The following is a 16,562-nucleotide window of genomic DNA, read 5'->3' as shown; positions in this document are numbered from 1 at the left end:
GAGACTTGCAGGCGCAAGTTTCTCTGGCAAGCTACCTAATTCAGTTGGTAACCTCAAATCCTTATATTGCTTGGATGTTGAAAGTTGCAATTTCTCTGGTCCAATACCATCGTCATTTGCTAACCTGACGAAGCTCACATATCTAGATCTTTCAGAAAACTTTTTCAGCCGTGGGACTCTCTCTTGGGTTGGTAAGCAAACCAAACTCACTATGTTACGTCTATATTGGACCAATTTATACGGTGACATTCCGTTTTCTCTTGGAAACTTAACTCACCTCACAACTTTAAGTCTTTCTAGGAATGAATTAATTGGTCCTATCCCATCCTGGTTAGCAAACCTCACCCAACTAACAAACTTGTATCTTCAGAAAAATATTTTGCAAGGCCCAATTCCAACGGCTATTTTTAGTCTTATGAATCTTCAAACTCTATATCTATCTTCAAATCAATTGAGTGGCATAGTGGAATTTGACTTGTTTCGAGAACTCAATAGCCTCTCTTTCCTCAAACTATCTATGAACAATCTTTCATTGCTTATTGATCCAAGTTACAACACTGTCCTTCAAAAATTTAGGTTATTAGGACTGGATTCTTGTAACTTAGGTGACTTCCCAGATTTTCTTCGAAACCAAGATCAGTTGGAAGTTTTGACTCTTTCCATGAACAATATTCCTGGCCAAATACCAAAGTGGATCACGAACTTTAGTAAATACACTCTCCAGATTTTGGACCTGTCTGGAAACTTCCTCACAGGTTTTGATCAAACTCCATATGCTCTCCCTTGGACCAATCTACAAATTTTGGACCTTATATATAACAAATTTCAAGGGTCTCTCCCAATTCCACCACCTTCAATTGTTGTCTATCAAGTCAATAACAACATGTTGAGCGGCATTATTTCAGAAATGATTTGTGATCTGAGTTCTCTTTCTTTTCTTGATTTGCAATACAACGACTTGAGTGGCTTCCTTCCCCAATGTTTAAAAGACTTGAGAAACCTTTCCACTCTTAATCTACGGCACAACAAATTCCATGGCAGCATTGGTCAAATATTCATGAAAGGAAGTAAGTTAAGGATGATTAGCTTGAGTCAAAATCATTTTCAGGGGCCTATACCAAGGTCACTTGTTAATTGTGTCATGTTGGAAATTCTTGATCTTGGAAACAATCATATAAATGATGTTTTTCCCTCTTGGATTAGCTTTCTTCTAGAGCTAAGGGTCCTCATTTTGCAATCGAATGAATTCCATGGTATCATTGAAAAACCCGAAACAAATTTTGGATTCCCAAAATTACGTGTCATTGACCTCTCTAACAATAACTTTATTGGTAAGTTGCCATTAGAATACTTCCAAATTTGGAAGGCATGGAGAGCTTTGGTGTAGATCGTGCAACGCATATGCAGGGTCAGATTTATATACGAAACAATGGCTGGGCCTGGGCATTCTCGTACACGTATTCAATGGAATTGACAAACAAAGGCATAAAGAGGGAATGTTGGAGAATCCTAGATTCCTTTGTGGCCATGGATCTTTCAGGCAACAAGTTTGATGGAGAAATTCCTAATATTATGGGGAATTTAAAAGCACTTAATATGCTCAACCTTTCCAACAATGTTCTTAGTGGTTCTATCCCATCATCTTTGGCAAACCTCTCAAATCTTGAATCCCTGGATCTTTCTCAAAACATGCTATCTGGAGAAATTCCTCCGCAATTGGTAGACCTCACCTTCCTTTCATTCTTGAGTGTCTCACAATCATCTTGTGGGACCTATACCACAAGGGAAACAATTTTCTACATTTGGAATCAATTCATTCGATGGAAATGTAGGATTGTGCGGAAGCCCATTGTCCAAAAAATGTGCTGATTCGGAGGACCTACCCACTCCACCTTCAAATTTTGAAGTAAAACAGGGCTTAGAGTCTATATTTGAGTTTGGTTGGAAAGCAGTTGTGATTGGATACGGATGTGGATTTATAGTTGGAGTTTTTGTTGGGCAAATTATAATCAAAAGGAACAGTGATTAGTTTATGAAGTGTTTTGCAATTGGCCATCCAACTGGAAGACGGGTAATGTGGAGGAGTCAAAAATAAATTTAGTTGGGAGGGGCATTTTATAAATTGTATTACTTGATAATATTTGATTGTCTACTCCAAATTCAATGCAATAGGGTTGTGTGGTGTGTGGCGTGTGGTGCTTTTCTATACTACATTTTTCTTTCTTTCTTTCGGAGCCGTTTCTAATTATAAACTAGTTTTCTAGTCAACAAGTTAGGTAAAGTAACTATTTACAGATCCCTCTTGATGGTTTTAGCTGAACACCCTTTCCAAATAACAAAGGATTTCTAACAATTTCGTTAGCTGCCCGATTTTGAAAGTATGTGTGAAACTAGCATCTCGAGTTTTAAAAACTCGAGATCAATAGCAAATCGAGTTTTAAAAACTCAAGTTCCAGAGATCTGAGACAGCTGACGTGCATAAAAATTCCACGTGGAACTCGAGTCTCTAAGATTCGATTTCCAGTGCGTACCCACCAATCTCCAGCAAATGTTCAACCCTTCAAAACCCAAAAAGCAACAAGACCCTTTTCAATACAAACCAAGACAACAAAAAGCAAGCAATGCCCACAACCGAAGACGACAAAAACAAGACCCTTTGTTGTGGATCTTCTTCTTCTTTCTTTCTTTCTTCTGGGTTTCCCTCTTTCTTCTCGTTTTTTTTTTTTTTTTTTTTTTTTTTTTTTTTTTGTACGTTTTTTGTTATCTATTTGAAATCTTTTTTTTTCTGGGGTTTGTACGTTTTTTTTTTATCTGTTTGAAATCGAGTGTAAAAAACTCAAGATTTATGTTTTTTTGGTCTCGACAGTTAAAAACTCGAGATCTATGTGGCATAAACATGTCCAACTCAGCAAGTGGGAAGCGAGACTTTGAGGCTTGAGATTGATATGGAACTCGAGTTTCTAAAACTCGAGATGCTAGTTTGCATTTTTCTTTCAAACCCATATTAACTTACTATATTCTAAATCTTCACAATGTTAATATGCAAATATCCCCGGTTTTAGCTCAAATGTTAGATGTTTTTTCTATACTCTCTTTGCTTATTACAGTCCCACTCTACTTTCTTTCTTTTTTATTTATTTATTAATTTTATTGTACTCTTAGCAAATACTTATCTATATTCTATATACTATTCACTAACCCGTGCGATGCACGGGTAACTTTTAGCTCAAAATGCTAACATGTTCAAGTTTAAATATTTATCTAATTTCGACTATTTTAAAGTTAAATCATCTCCAATATGAAATTGAGAAAAAGTAATTAAACATCTCGTATGACAAAGTATTTGTTTGGATCTAGCGTTTAGCTGAGTGTTTCTGCATTTGTGTTTTACACTTCATGGGACCCACGCTACAGCAGGAAGAAATGCAGGAAGAAATCAGCTTGAACGCACCATTTCAATGAAAGCTGGGCGTGTGCATGTCCTGTTCTTCGTGTTCTTCACCGTTCTTCATTTTCTTCACCGATCAAACCCAGAACATGACTATTCATGTTCTTGAAACCCATCAACCAACAAGTGATCAAAACAGTGAAACCAAAACCATATGAATCAAACCCATGTGAAAAATAAAATCAAACCCATCAAACCCATCAAACCCAGCAACCGATCAAACGATCAAACCCAGCAAACGCAACCGATCAAATGGATCTACCCAGCAAACAGAACCAATCAAACCTAGCAAACCCACCACCACCGAGTTCCGATCAACCCATCAAACCCACTGATCAACCCATGATCCCAAATCCCCATCAAACCCACTGCTGATCAACCCATCAAACCCACCGATCAACCCATCCACCACCACCAAGTTCCCAAATCAAGAAACTAAAACATTAGTTCTTCATAAGACCAAACTCCATGGGAGAAAGAGAGAGGAAGCTCCACCTCGTGCATATCGAAGAGAGAGAGAGATCGATGTCTACTGGGAAAGGAGTAAAAAAAAAAAAAAAAGGCTACTGGGGAAGGAGTGAAATAAAAAAAAAATAAAACAAAAACAAAAACAAAAACATGCTATAGTATTTTGAGCCTAAAAACGATCTACAGTCACTTATTTACTACAGTGTTTTCAGTTTTCAGTTTCAACAAAATAAGTTCTATCCAAACGGAAATTGTCAAAATTTTAAACATCGTTAAAAATGAGAAACATTCAAATTTTATATGGTAATATATTACACAATAATATATTACATAATCATAACGTGCCATTACACAAATACAATTCCTTGGTAAATGTTAAGATAGATGACAACTATTTTATATTATCTTGAGTAAAATTTAGTCCCACAATTGTAGTGTATCACATAAAATCGGAACTACAACCATGTAAAAAGAGAAAATTAAAATTAGATATAATAACAAAATTCTTTTACACCACAATAGAACCAAGATAATTATTATAATGCATAATCCAATATGAGTATGAGGCTAGGAGTTGTACTCTACATTATTGCAAGGAAAAAGAAAAAGAAAAAGAACAAATCTAGAATAAAGAACAAATAGAGAGTATATCTAATTAGTTAAGAAATCAAACAGACAAAATTCTAGTAGTGAGGAATAATCAAAATTGTAACAAAATAAATATAAAACAACACAACTTTACCGTCAATGATTTCCCTACATCTACATCACACCCAATTACTCTGTATTTTATTGGCTCTCATTGAAACTAAACCAAAAAAAAAAAAAAAAAAAGCATAAATCAATTTGCAATGTTTCTTAATCCAGTGTACTCAATCAAGTATTCTTGTGCCCACATTGAGATGCTCCATGGACCATAGTGGACGCTCTGTAATTTTAGTTAATCGTTGATTTTTGTTTGCCAAATTCTCCACTCATTACAGTAAAAATTTCAGTGTCATTTGCTTTACTCAAACATGAATTCAATTACTTCCTTGAGAAATAAAGAGTGAACCTCCTAAAGTCCAGGCCATAGTCTGCAACTCTCCCGAATCTAACAGATTGTATAACATGCCAAAAAGATAACCAACTAAGAATAGAATAATATAGAAACAATGTAACAAACATGTTTATTAGTTTAGAGAGAAAGCAACGTACCATTCCATTACAATGACCACCATTAACTTCTTCAACATATTTTCACCTTTAAATTTAAAAAAAAAAAAAATTAAATGAAACCTTGATTATATAAGGGGGTACGTTTCATGTGTGGGGTGTGGAATATGATGTTTAATTGTGTGCATCATCACCTTTGATAGGAGATCGTGTGGTGGAGAATTGAGATGGAATTTGTGGTTGCGAAGGGGCCCAATTTCATGATAACATACACAAGGAAAGAAAAATTCTAGAACCATGACTAATTAACACCCATTTTCAGTTTTCTCGACTATCCCATGTGGGTGACAATGAGTGATAAAAATTAAAAAAAGAAAAAGAAAAAAAAGGAATGAGTCAATTTAAAAATGACAAGTACTATGTCAAATGCCAATTGGTTTTTGGTATAAACAAAAATTGAACACCAATTCTCTTATTCAACCATCAAATTCTTTATTAGTTAAACTAACTAAAACTCACAATTTATCACATAATTCACATATAATAGTTCTGAAAAAAAGTGTAAAATTAGTTATGGTCTTAAAATAATTTCAAAAGGAAATGGTGTTGGGTTTTTGGCCCAAGCTAAACTTACATCTAAACTCTCACCCAATTTCACAATATGTTTAGGTATCAATTTGTTAAAAAAAATTAAGAATAAAAAATTATGTGCATTAATTACAATATCACTTAGGCATGTTATGAATTTGGGTGTGTAATTAATTGTATTGCTGCCTTATTCAATATTCATCCACAAAATTCTATGCAAATATTATAAGCGGATAACATAATGAGTAGAACTTGGAACTCTCACATAATTTCTTGATATTTGGGTGTTTGTATTTATTTTTCTTTTTCTTTTTTTGGGGTAAGAGTTAAGACATAAACGAAGACTCACCTAAAAAAACAAGAGACTATTCAAGTCCAAAGTCTGTCCTAAAGTCGTGCAAGCTATGGTCTCTTTGACCTACTTGTACTGTTCTCACCTATGAGAATGATGCTTTCTTTGGCCAATTTGGCATCCTTTCCCACTACTTTCTTTTCAAGATATCTATATTTTACATTTAATACAAGGTAATGACTAATGACTTAAGAAGATATATGTTTAATTATTTTAAATATTGTAGAAGCAAATCTCTACTATTCAATTAAAACTAAAGCAAAATGAGTATAGACATTGGCCATTGAATTAGTGGGGGGTGGAAATGTAAGATTATCGAACAATACATATCAATTTCTTTCAAAAAATTGAACGAATAATAAAACACACTAAGGTGTTGCAAATATTTAGCATTGAAGAGGAAAATATTAAGTCCATATCGAAATCAACTAACAAAAGCTGAAGGCTCTTTACCATAATTAAAAAATAAAAAATCGTCCCACCGCACAAAACTCCCACTTTTATGAGATTTGCAAGTCATTATGAAAGACAGCCTTATCCAGTTATCCCGAACTTTTGGAGAGCTTGATTCCTGAACTCAAACTCACAATATGTTGTGATAAGGGTAATTTTTAGAAAGATATCAATCCTGAACCAGTCAACTGTACTATACAGAAGACGACGAATCTGTCCTCAAGCCGACGACTTTCTGTTGGACGACCAGACTGCCTTGACGTGATGGAAAGCTGACGAAAAGAAGCTGACGGGAGTAAAAGGTCTCTTGACGGTTCCAGCATGGTTTTTGCTTAGGCTCCACGAATAAATACATAAGGAAATATCTTACGCCTCACGGTTAACCCTAATTGAAAAAAACCCTATAAGGAAAGGATTCTGCAAAATACGCGCATTAATGAGGATCTTCTCTGCCAAGAAACGAATGTCAACTCTACACTACTATAAAAACCACAAAACTCTCACAAACTGAGGTACGCATAATTTCCCCAGCTCTAGCACTCTAGAGTTGTGAAAGTTCTCTAACTTGACTTTTGAAGGGTATTTGGCTGATACCACACCGGTACTATTTATAAGGTCTTCTTTGTTTTTGTTTCGCAGGTGTTGTCTCGAGCACATAAGGATTGTGTGACTTATTGATGATTTTTGACATCATTAGTTGGCGCCGTCTGTGGGGAGTGTGCAACTTGTAAACCATACTATCGCTTTCTAGATAAAGAGTTGCATGGTACTTACTCACTCGATGGTGACCACTGACAATGTTCAAAGAGACAAACCACGGACAACCGCCCTCGAGAGACAGATTCAAACTCTCGCGCTGCCGTAAAGTGCCTCACCAAGCAAAACCATGATCTGGAAGAGCAGCTGCGCCAAAAGAATGCGGATCTTAACACTCAAAAAGAGGACCAAGAAGGCACTAGCACTGAGAGAAGGGACCAAGAAGGGTCGGAAGGTAGCAACGCCCTAAGCAGACCAGAGTGACAGGACATAAGCCATCCATCCGTTATAGATATGGCTCCACCACACATAATCGCAGAGATGCAGATGATGAAGGAACGGATGGACTTCGTGATGAATGCCCTCAGAGGATGGGTGTCTAGCGACCTCGATGACCTGGTCCATCGAATTGACTCGCCATTCACGACATCTGTCACTACGTTCCCCCATCCACCAAAGTTTCGTATGCCACAGTTGGAGACCTATGACGGATCTAAGGATCCCCTGGACCACTTGGAGTCTTTCAAGACCATGATGCACTTGTAAGGAGTGGAGGACGAGATCATATGTAGAGCCTTCCCCACTACTCTAAAGGGACCTACAAGGGTTTGGTTTAGCAGATTAACGCCCAACTCCATTAGAACCTTCAAGGAGTTAAGCGCCTAATTTGCCTCACTTTATCGGGGGACATAGGTATAATAAATCCACTACATGCCTGAAGAACATTAAGCAACGGGAGAATGAAATGCTAAGGTTTTACATAACCCATTTCAACAAAGAGGCCCTCTTAATCGATGAAACTGATGACAAAATACTCATGGTTGCATTCATAAATAGGCTTCGGAAGGGTAAGTTCCTATTTTCTTTATATGAAAACGACCTAAAGACCATGTCGGATGTGCTTTACAAGGCTACTAAGTACACGAACATAGAAGACGCACTGTTGGCTTGAGAAGAGAAGCCCAAAAAGAGGGAAAGACAGGAGTGTTGATCTAAAAATCACCCGGTGGGGTTTTTGTCGTTAGGTTTTCCCCATTCATAAACAAATCACCGTATTATTTATTTTCCGCTACATAATTAGTTTATTGGTGATTTGTTTATGTTACCACACGTGTACATGTTAATTAACTTAATTAATTCACTTAACTAAATTAATTGGTTGATTTATCATAAAGGGTCAATTCGTATTTGGCCTATCAAGTGGTATTAGAGCAGGCACACTCTAATTAGATTTTAATCTTTGCTGTGTGATCCATTGACCCCTGTTGTCATGAAAACTCTTGATTGTTTTGATTTGCATGATTTTATGTTGAATGATGATGATGATATTCAAGCTGCCTATTGCAAGCTTTATAATTTTTGTATGAAATCTCTTGAATGTTCTACAAAATTAAAAGCTAAATTTAAAAAGGTCAAACTTGAAAAAGATGATTTGATTGCAAAATTGGATGAAGCCAATAATTTGAATGAGAATTTAAAAAATCAAATTTCATATCAGGTGGACAAAATTAAGAGTTTGGAAGAGAAACTAGTTGAATCTAAAACTAAAGTTGAAAAATTAACTAGTGACAAACTTCTTGTTAAGCCTAACTCAAAAGAAAAAGATTTTTATATTCCCCCATTTAAAAGGAATAATGAAGAGTTGAAGGCTAATATTGCTAGGATAGACAAAGGTAAACAATCCGATATTAACGCTAAAGTTTCTGAACCTATGTCTAAAACTCCTCCTAGGTTGAATAAAAATTCTGAATTTGTCCCCACTTGTCATCATTGTCATATTGTTGGTCATATTAGGCCAAATTGTCCTAAGTTGAGGTCTCTGTCGACCTCTAAGGTTAAGCCTCCTTCCAGGAAGCCGAGTAGCTCTAAAACTGCTCATATTTGTCACCATTGTGGTATTTCTAATCACACTCGTCCTAATTGTTTCAAATTGTTTCCTCATAAGCGTGTGTCCGATAGGTCTCATCCTTTGTCTAAAGGCTCTATACCTATTCTTGGTGAGTTATTAAAAGCTTTGAGCTTTTTGACTCAATTTTAGGGGAATTCTAATTCCTCTATGTCCTTTAGTAGTCATACTAGGACACGTGCTTTTTCATCTTCACAGCCAAAGACTCATGCTGTGTGGGTGATGAAGGATCCTAAGACTTAATTGTTTTTCTGTTTGTCCTTTTCTTTAATTCTTTCTATCTAAAGTTGGACTTTCTTTCTTGATTTCTTATTTGTTTTTGGAATCATGCTTTCATGCATTTGCATCTTGTTTTATGCTTTGTTTTTTTTAACATGTTTTTGTTTGATTGTTTTCAGTTTTTGTTTTGTTTTGTTTTCAAAAAAAATAAATTGAAAAATCAGAAAAAAAAAAAATAAAAATAAAAACAGTGTTTGTTTGTGTACATTGGTACTTGTATACCTTGGATGGCCATTGAAACAAAGTTTTCTGAACTTTGTATCTCTTGTAACTTAGATGAGCATCTCTATGCACAACTAAGCAAGTGAGCTTTGTGGCTCTTGTTTGTGATGAGTAAGATTAAATTATCTCTTACACTTAACACTAGTATCACTCTTTTTGATAGGAATGACTAGAAAATCCTAAGAGAAATGCATAAATAATCATCTCACTACTGTTGCCCACCAATCATAATATGACACCTGTAAGTTTCAGCATACCAAAAGTGCAGTGTCAATGACATTTGTGTGCTTCGGCATAGCAAAATTGGAACGTCAAATGCTTACCATCATTGGGTATTTCTTTTCTCTCTCTTATATGCCCAAGCATGATTTGCTTAAATAAAAATATGCAAAGAAAAATAAAAAGTAAAAAGATTAAAATGCTTTTAAATATGATTGCAAGCGTGTATTCTAGGAGATGTGGGAGTTATAGGATGTACTTCGAAGGTGATAGTCTTCATCAAACAGTTATGATTGTATATGAGTTAAAGTGATTTTCTAATATCTCAAATCGTCATAATATATATACACTTATGCAATCTTGCGATGTTTTTCACACACAATATGCAATATTCTTTGCTACTTTTGATACATGTGCAGGTATAATGTGATTTGGCCATCACAAGGTTTTACATGTGTTAATGTATGCTCATTAAACTGTCTTAACTTGTTTTTGAAATATAAAATTAGTTAGACTTATTTAGTGTGTGTATGTGTGTGTGTTTTTGGTATCTTTGTGCTTAAACTTGTTGTTGAGAGATGATTTTGAGAGTTTAAATTGCTGATTGGATCCTTGGTTAAGTTGCTTGCTTTATTGCATTCATGTCTGTGTTTTTCTCTTCTCGAAAAACTGTTTTTAAAAGCTATCTTGACACCTCCTCGAAACCTGGCTATCTATCGAGATCTTAAGCTATTTCTTATCGCAATCTCGACACTTCCTCGATAGCTGGTGGATCGATCGAGAAATCTCCTGTCCCCTCAATAGCTTCTTGATAGCCGGTGGATCGATCGAGCTTCTTTTAGCCTTTTGTTGATTTGTCCCTTGACAGATCCTCGACAGCTGCATTTGTCGATGTCTATTATGCTCGACACCTGTCTCACCACCTCTCGATCGATCGAGATACCCTTGCATGCATCTCATTTTTCCTTGTCTTGCATTTTTTTTCCTTTGTGTCCACATCGTCTTGTTTTTCTTTTTCTTATAGGTTTATGGTTCCTTGTTCTCCTCGTTCCCTTTATATCAGTTTTCTGTCTATCTCCAGTCAAGTCTTTTGGCTTTTTATGCCCTTTGACAATTGTGTCAAAAAGGGGAAGAAATTTGAGAATTGAATGTCTTTTCTTAGGGGGAAGTAATAGATTTAGAGGGAGAACTTCATGTTAAAGGGAAGAATGTCTTTGATGTAACTAACTTAGGGGGAGAGTTAGTTTGATACACATTGATATTGATATATTTTTTTGTATTGTGTATCTTTTGGTTTTGTAACCATTTACATACATCATGTGTTGTTTCTATATTTAATGATGATGTATGTGTTTCACTCTTTATCTCACATGTGTTGTTTCTTTTATCTCTTTATACACATGTTTCTTATTTATTTAACTTGTCATTATTTTCCACATGGTACCTTGATGTGTTTTGTTTAGTGCCTTTCAGGAAAGACAAGTTAAAGCCAAGTCAAGATTCCGAACCTTCTTCTTGCAGCAACTTCCAAGGTTCAGATCTTTTAAACTAGGCTTATTTATTCTGTAATCTTGAGTAGAATGTATTCTAGGACATTCAATGTACTCTTGTGGTTTTGTCACGGATTGCCAAAGGGGGAGGTTGTTAGGGATATTTTTATGTATTTGGCAAATCTTTTGACAAAATGCACTTTACTTGTATTTGGGTAAATCTAAGTAGGTTCAAGATGATCATTACAAGTGGTTACATTAAAGACATAAAGATTACTCAAGAATTGTTCAAGAAAAGTGCAATATGCAAGTCTCAATACCTCCTCGACAGAAGCTTGATCTGTTGAGATTCATTAAAGCATGACAGATGTCTCGATCTATCGAGCTTATGAGTTTTCAAATTATAGCCAGCAACGTTTTTACTCTAAAAGGCTATTTGTTTATGGGTTTGTATAATCCTTATTAGACTAGGAAAGCCCAAGGTTTGTGTAAACCTATTTGGAATAGGAGAGCCCATTAAGCTCTTATTTAAAAGAAGGTGGAAAAAGAAAAATCTAACCCTAGAGAGCTTCATTAGGTTTTCTTTTTGAAACCCTAGCCTCCTCCTACAGAAGAAAGAGCTCTTGCTGCATTCCTTGTACGCCTTTGGGTTCTATAACCAAGCAAAGTCTCTTGCACCAACATTGAAAATCTTATTGGTGTTTCTATGTGAAGCTGCTAAAAATCAACTACAACAATCAAGGGGTTGTTGTGGTGTTAGTCACGTACTTGGATTCGTGCAAAGGAGTAAGCCGCGTATTGGGATCCGTGCATCAAATTGGTTAGTCACGTACTTGGGAGCCATGCATCAAAAGAGGAAATTGTCACTACAGAATAAGTCCAATTGGATATTGGGGTAAGGGTTCAACTGTAGGTTAGTATAAGGTACTGGGATTCCTTTACTTGTAACCGCTTGTTGTGATAATAATAGAATTTCGGAAGTGGTGACCTGAAAATCACCCGATGGGGTTTTTGCCATTAGATTTTCCCCATTCGTAAACAAATCACCGTATTATTTATTTTCCGCTGCATAATTAGTTTATTGGTGATTTGTTTATGCTACCACGCGTTTGCATGTTAATTAACTTAATTAATTCACTTAGCTAAATTAATTGATTAATTTATCACAATGGTTTATTCGTTTTTGGCCTATCAATAACCAAATCAAAATAGACGAAACGAATCAGGAGAAGACTTTGTTCATTACAGCCAGGGCCTCTTCTACTACAAAGTGATGTCGTTCAACCTCAAGAATGCGAGCACAACATATAAGAGGCTCATGAACAAGATGTTCACACGATTGGAAGAAATGTCCAAGTTTATGTTGACGACATGCTGGTAAAAAGCTGAAAGGAGGATAGTCATTTGGATGATCTCAGGAAAACCTTCAACACCTTTCTCTCTTACAACACGAAGCTCAATCTAGGCAAGTGTGCATTTGGGGTGACGGCAAGAAAGTTCCTAGGGTTCATGGTATCTTAGAGAGGTATTGAGGTTAACCCAGATAGGATCAGGGCCATGATAGATATGGCACCCCTAAAGAACGTGAAGGAAGTACAAAGCCTCAATGGCAGGGTAGTCGCACTGAATAGGTTTGTATCGAAGGCGACGGATAAGTGTCTACCTTTCTTCCGCACGTTGAAGAAATCTTTTGAATGGACAGCCGAGTGTCCGCAAGTATTCGAGGATCTGAAGGCCTACCTCTCTTCCCTGTCATTGCTGAGTCCCTCAAAACCAAGGGAAGAATTGTTCCTCTACTTGGCTGTATCCTTGGTCGCCATCAACGCGGCCTTGATCAAAGAAGAAGATAAGGTGCAAAAACTTGTATACTATGCCAACCGGGTACTTTGCAGTGCAGAGGATAGGTATCCATCGATGGAGAAGCACGCCTTCGCTTTGATTACAACAGCCCGCAAGCTCAAGCCATACTTCCAAGCCCACACAGTGTTCGTCCTGACTGGGCAAGCCTTTACGGCAAGCAATGAGCAATTCGGAAGCTATCAGACGAATGGCACTATGGGCTATCAAGCTGAGTGAGTTCGACATACAGTACTGCCGACATACTGCCAATTAGGGGCAGGTGGTCGATGATTTTATTGTGGAGTTCACTAACGTGGAAGACCAAGGGGCAGAAGAGTATCCTCAATGGAGTATACACACAGATGGATTGTCCAACAGACAGGCTAGTGGAGCGGGTGTTGTACTTTGTTCTTTAGAAGGGGACAAGATTGAATGCATGATTCGTCTTGACTTCCCTATAACTAACAATGAAGCGGAGTACGAAACTTTAGTGGCGCGAGTAGATCTCGCTAAAGCAGTAGGAGCCGTGAGTGTGGTTATTCATTGTGACTCCCAAGTCGTTACAAATCAAGTGAAGAGAAGGGTGGATGACCTACAAGCCAAGATTGTTCAGATCCCCAGAGGAGAGAATAAGTAAGCCGACCACCTTGCCAAAGCCGCATCAGCAGAACACATGATCATCCCTGATAAGGTACTTTCCTTTATTCAGTGTTCACCATTAATAGATCCCATCAATGTGCAGGAGATAAGTTCTGAAAGCAACCGAACCACACCATTAGTCTCCTACTTAAAAAATAACGCATTACCTGACAAAAAGGGAGCCAGAAGGAAGTTGAAGGTCCAAGTAGCACGATTTATTTTGATAAAGGATGTCTTGTACAAAAAAGGCTTCTCCTGCCCGTACCTAAGGTGCTTAAGCCCCGAAGAAGCAGATTATGTCATGAGAGAAGTCCATGAATGGATTTGCAAAAACCACTCATGGTCGAGGTCGTTGGTGCACAAATAGATTAAAGCTGGATACTATTGGCCTACCATACAGAAAGATGCCCAGACTTATATTAAAGCCTGTGACAAATGCCAAAGGTTCAATAACGTCATTAGAGAACCGATGGAAGAACTCACACCAACGACAGCCTCGTGGCCATTTGCTCAATGGGGATTGAACATCATGGGCCTATTCCCAATAGCAATGCGACAACTAAAGTTCCTTATAGTCAGTATAGACTATTTCAACAAATGGGTAAAAGCTAAAGCCTTGGCCACCATAACAGAGAAGAACGTGAGAAGTTTCGTTTGGAGAAACATTGTCTGCAAGTATGGGATCCCTAAAGTCTTGGTCTCAGATAACGGGAAACAGTTCGACAATGACTCCTTCAAGGATTTTTGCTCACAATTAGGAATCAAGAACCACTAATCCTCCCTCACCCATCCTCAAGCCAACGGGCAGGTTGAGGTCACGAACTAATCCTTGCTTAAAATCATTAAGACTTGGCTTGAGGGGGCAAGGGTATATGGCCAAAAGAGCTGCCAAGCATACTATGGGCGTATAGAACGACAATCAAAACACCTATAAGGGAGACACCATTTTGACTAGCTTATGGGAGTGAGGTAGTTATCCTGGCTGAGGTCGAACTCACAAGTTACAGGTTGGACAATTATGATGAAAGGAGGAACGACAATGCCATGCGTCTATAGCTCGACCTAGTAGACGAAGTCAGGGCAACAACCAAACAAAGACTTACACGATACCAAGACCTCATGGCCAGGTATTACAACTCCAAAGTCAGACACATAGACTTCAAGGTCTGAGACCTCGTCTTAAGGAAAGTAATGGGTGCCACTAGAGACCCCACCCAAGGAAAGCTTGGCCCTAATTGGGAGGGACCCTACAAAATCACTTCATGGCAGAGGAAAGGCACCTACCACCTAGAGATGCTGGACGAATAGAAGTTACACCATCCATGAAACACCAAGCATCTCAGGAGATATTATCAGTAGATGATAGCATGAAGAATGACACTCATCATTTTCCAATTTATTTATTTACTTAATTTTTACCTACAATACTTTCTAAGCCTAAAGGGCAAGTTTTTATCTTTTTTTTTTTAAAAGAACAATTTTTTACTTATGCACGCATTTATTATAATAAGAGGAGTTTTTCAGATACAACCTATGTATTTATCTGTCTCTACAAAACTGCTTTTATTACTAAGTCCACAAGTGGATGAGTTCATCCCATGAGGATAAGTTAATATTATTAAATCCACAAGTGAACGAGTTCATTATTAAGTCCACGAGTGAACGAGTTCATCCCATGAAGACGAGTTAATATTATTAAGTCCGCAAATGGACGAGTTCATCTTACAAGTGGACAAGTTCATCTCATAAGGATGAGTTAATATTACCAGGTCCACAAGTGGACGAGTTCATTATTAAGTCCATAAGTGGACGAGTTCATCCCATGAGGACAAGTTAATATTACCAAATCCACAAATGGACGAGTTCATTCCACAAAGTGGACGTATTAAAATTACAGTCCACAAGTGGACGAGTTCATTACTAAGTCCACAAAGTGGACGTATTAAAATTAGTCCATAAGAAGACGAGTTCATTAAGTGGGCGAGTTCTTTACCTAGTCCACAAAGTGGACGAGTTAAAATTAGAAGGTCCATAAGTGGACGAGTTCATTGTTAAGTCCACAAGTGGACAAATTCATTACCAAGGCCCTCAAATGGGCCAGTTTATTATCAAGTCCACAAAGCGGACAAGTCCATTATGAAAAGGTAGACAAGCCCATCCCATAAGATCACCTTAGAGATTATCAAGTGGCTAAACTCATCAAATATTGTCATTAAGTACACAAGTGGACGAATTTATTATTAAAGCCAGTTCATTTTTCATACCTAAAGGAAGACGAGTCCACCAAAGTAGACGGGTTTATGCTAGTTATCTACCAAAGTCCTTTAAGGGACAAATACATCTCAACACATAGATACAAGAATGGATGGACATACACATATCAACAAATAAAAATCCACACACATGATAAAAAGCAACGGATATAAAATAATAAATAGAGTAAATCTTTACAAATAAAGGCCCAAAACACAAAGGAGCACTTAACATTGTTTGAACATTGGACAAAAGCACATAACAAGATATTGTTAAAAATAAAAAAGAGGGAAGCTAGACTAAGGCAGCCGGGGCGTCTTGAGGGTTCACGTCATCCTTAGGAGGAGGGTCCTGAGCAGATGGGTTTTTAGCCTCTTGAGCTTTGTTGGACAGGATCAAAGAGGTGACAGGCTTCTCCACAACAGGCTGAGTGAGGACAACAACATCATCTTTTGGATCCCGCTCCAACTGGGTGGAGTTGTCGGTCTCCCCAAA

The 16,562-nt window shown here is 37.3% G+C and overlaps 1 protein-coding gene across 1 annotated transcript; it reads left to right on the top strand.

Annotated features, from left to right (window-relative positions):
• Window positions 1-1,368: 1,368 nt before the first annotated feature.
• Window positions 1,369-1,869, top strand: LOC115966618 (putative receptor like protein 25). The gene has a single exon (XM_031085818.1). The coding sequence runs from the start codon at window positions 1,369-1,371 to the stop codon at window positions 1,867-1,869; it is 501 nt and encodes a 166-aa protein (XP_030941678.1).
• The last annotated feature ends 14,693 nt before the right edge of the window (window positions 1,870-16,562 follow it).

The sequence above is a fragment of the Quercus lobata genome, chromosome 11 (assembly GCF_001633185.2).
Source record: "Quercus lobata isolate SW786 chromosome 11, ValleyOak3.0 Primary Assembly, whole genome shotgun sequence".
Lineage (NCBI taxonomy): Eukaryota > Viridiplantae > Streptophyta > Magnoliopsida > Fagales > Fagaceae > Quercus > Quercus lobata.
The sequence above is the reverse complement of the archived record's forward strand: the minus strand, read 5'-3'. Positions and strand labels throughout refer to the sequence as shown.

Bases quoted from the DNA above. Each gene is read 5' to 3' on its own strand.
- LOC115966618 (XM_031085818.1), top strand. From the start codon at position 1,369: ATGGAGAGCTTTGGTGTAGATCGTGCAACGCATATGCAGGGTCAGATT.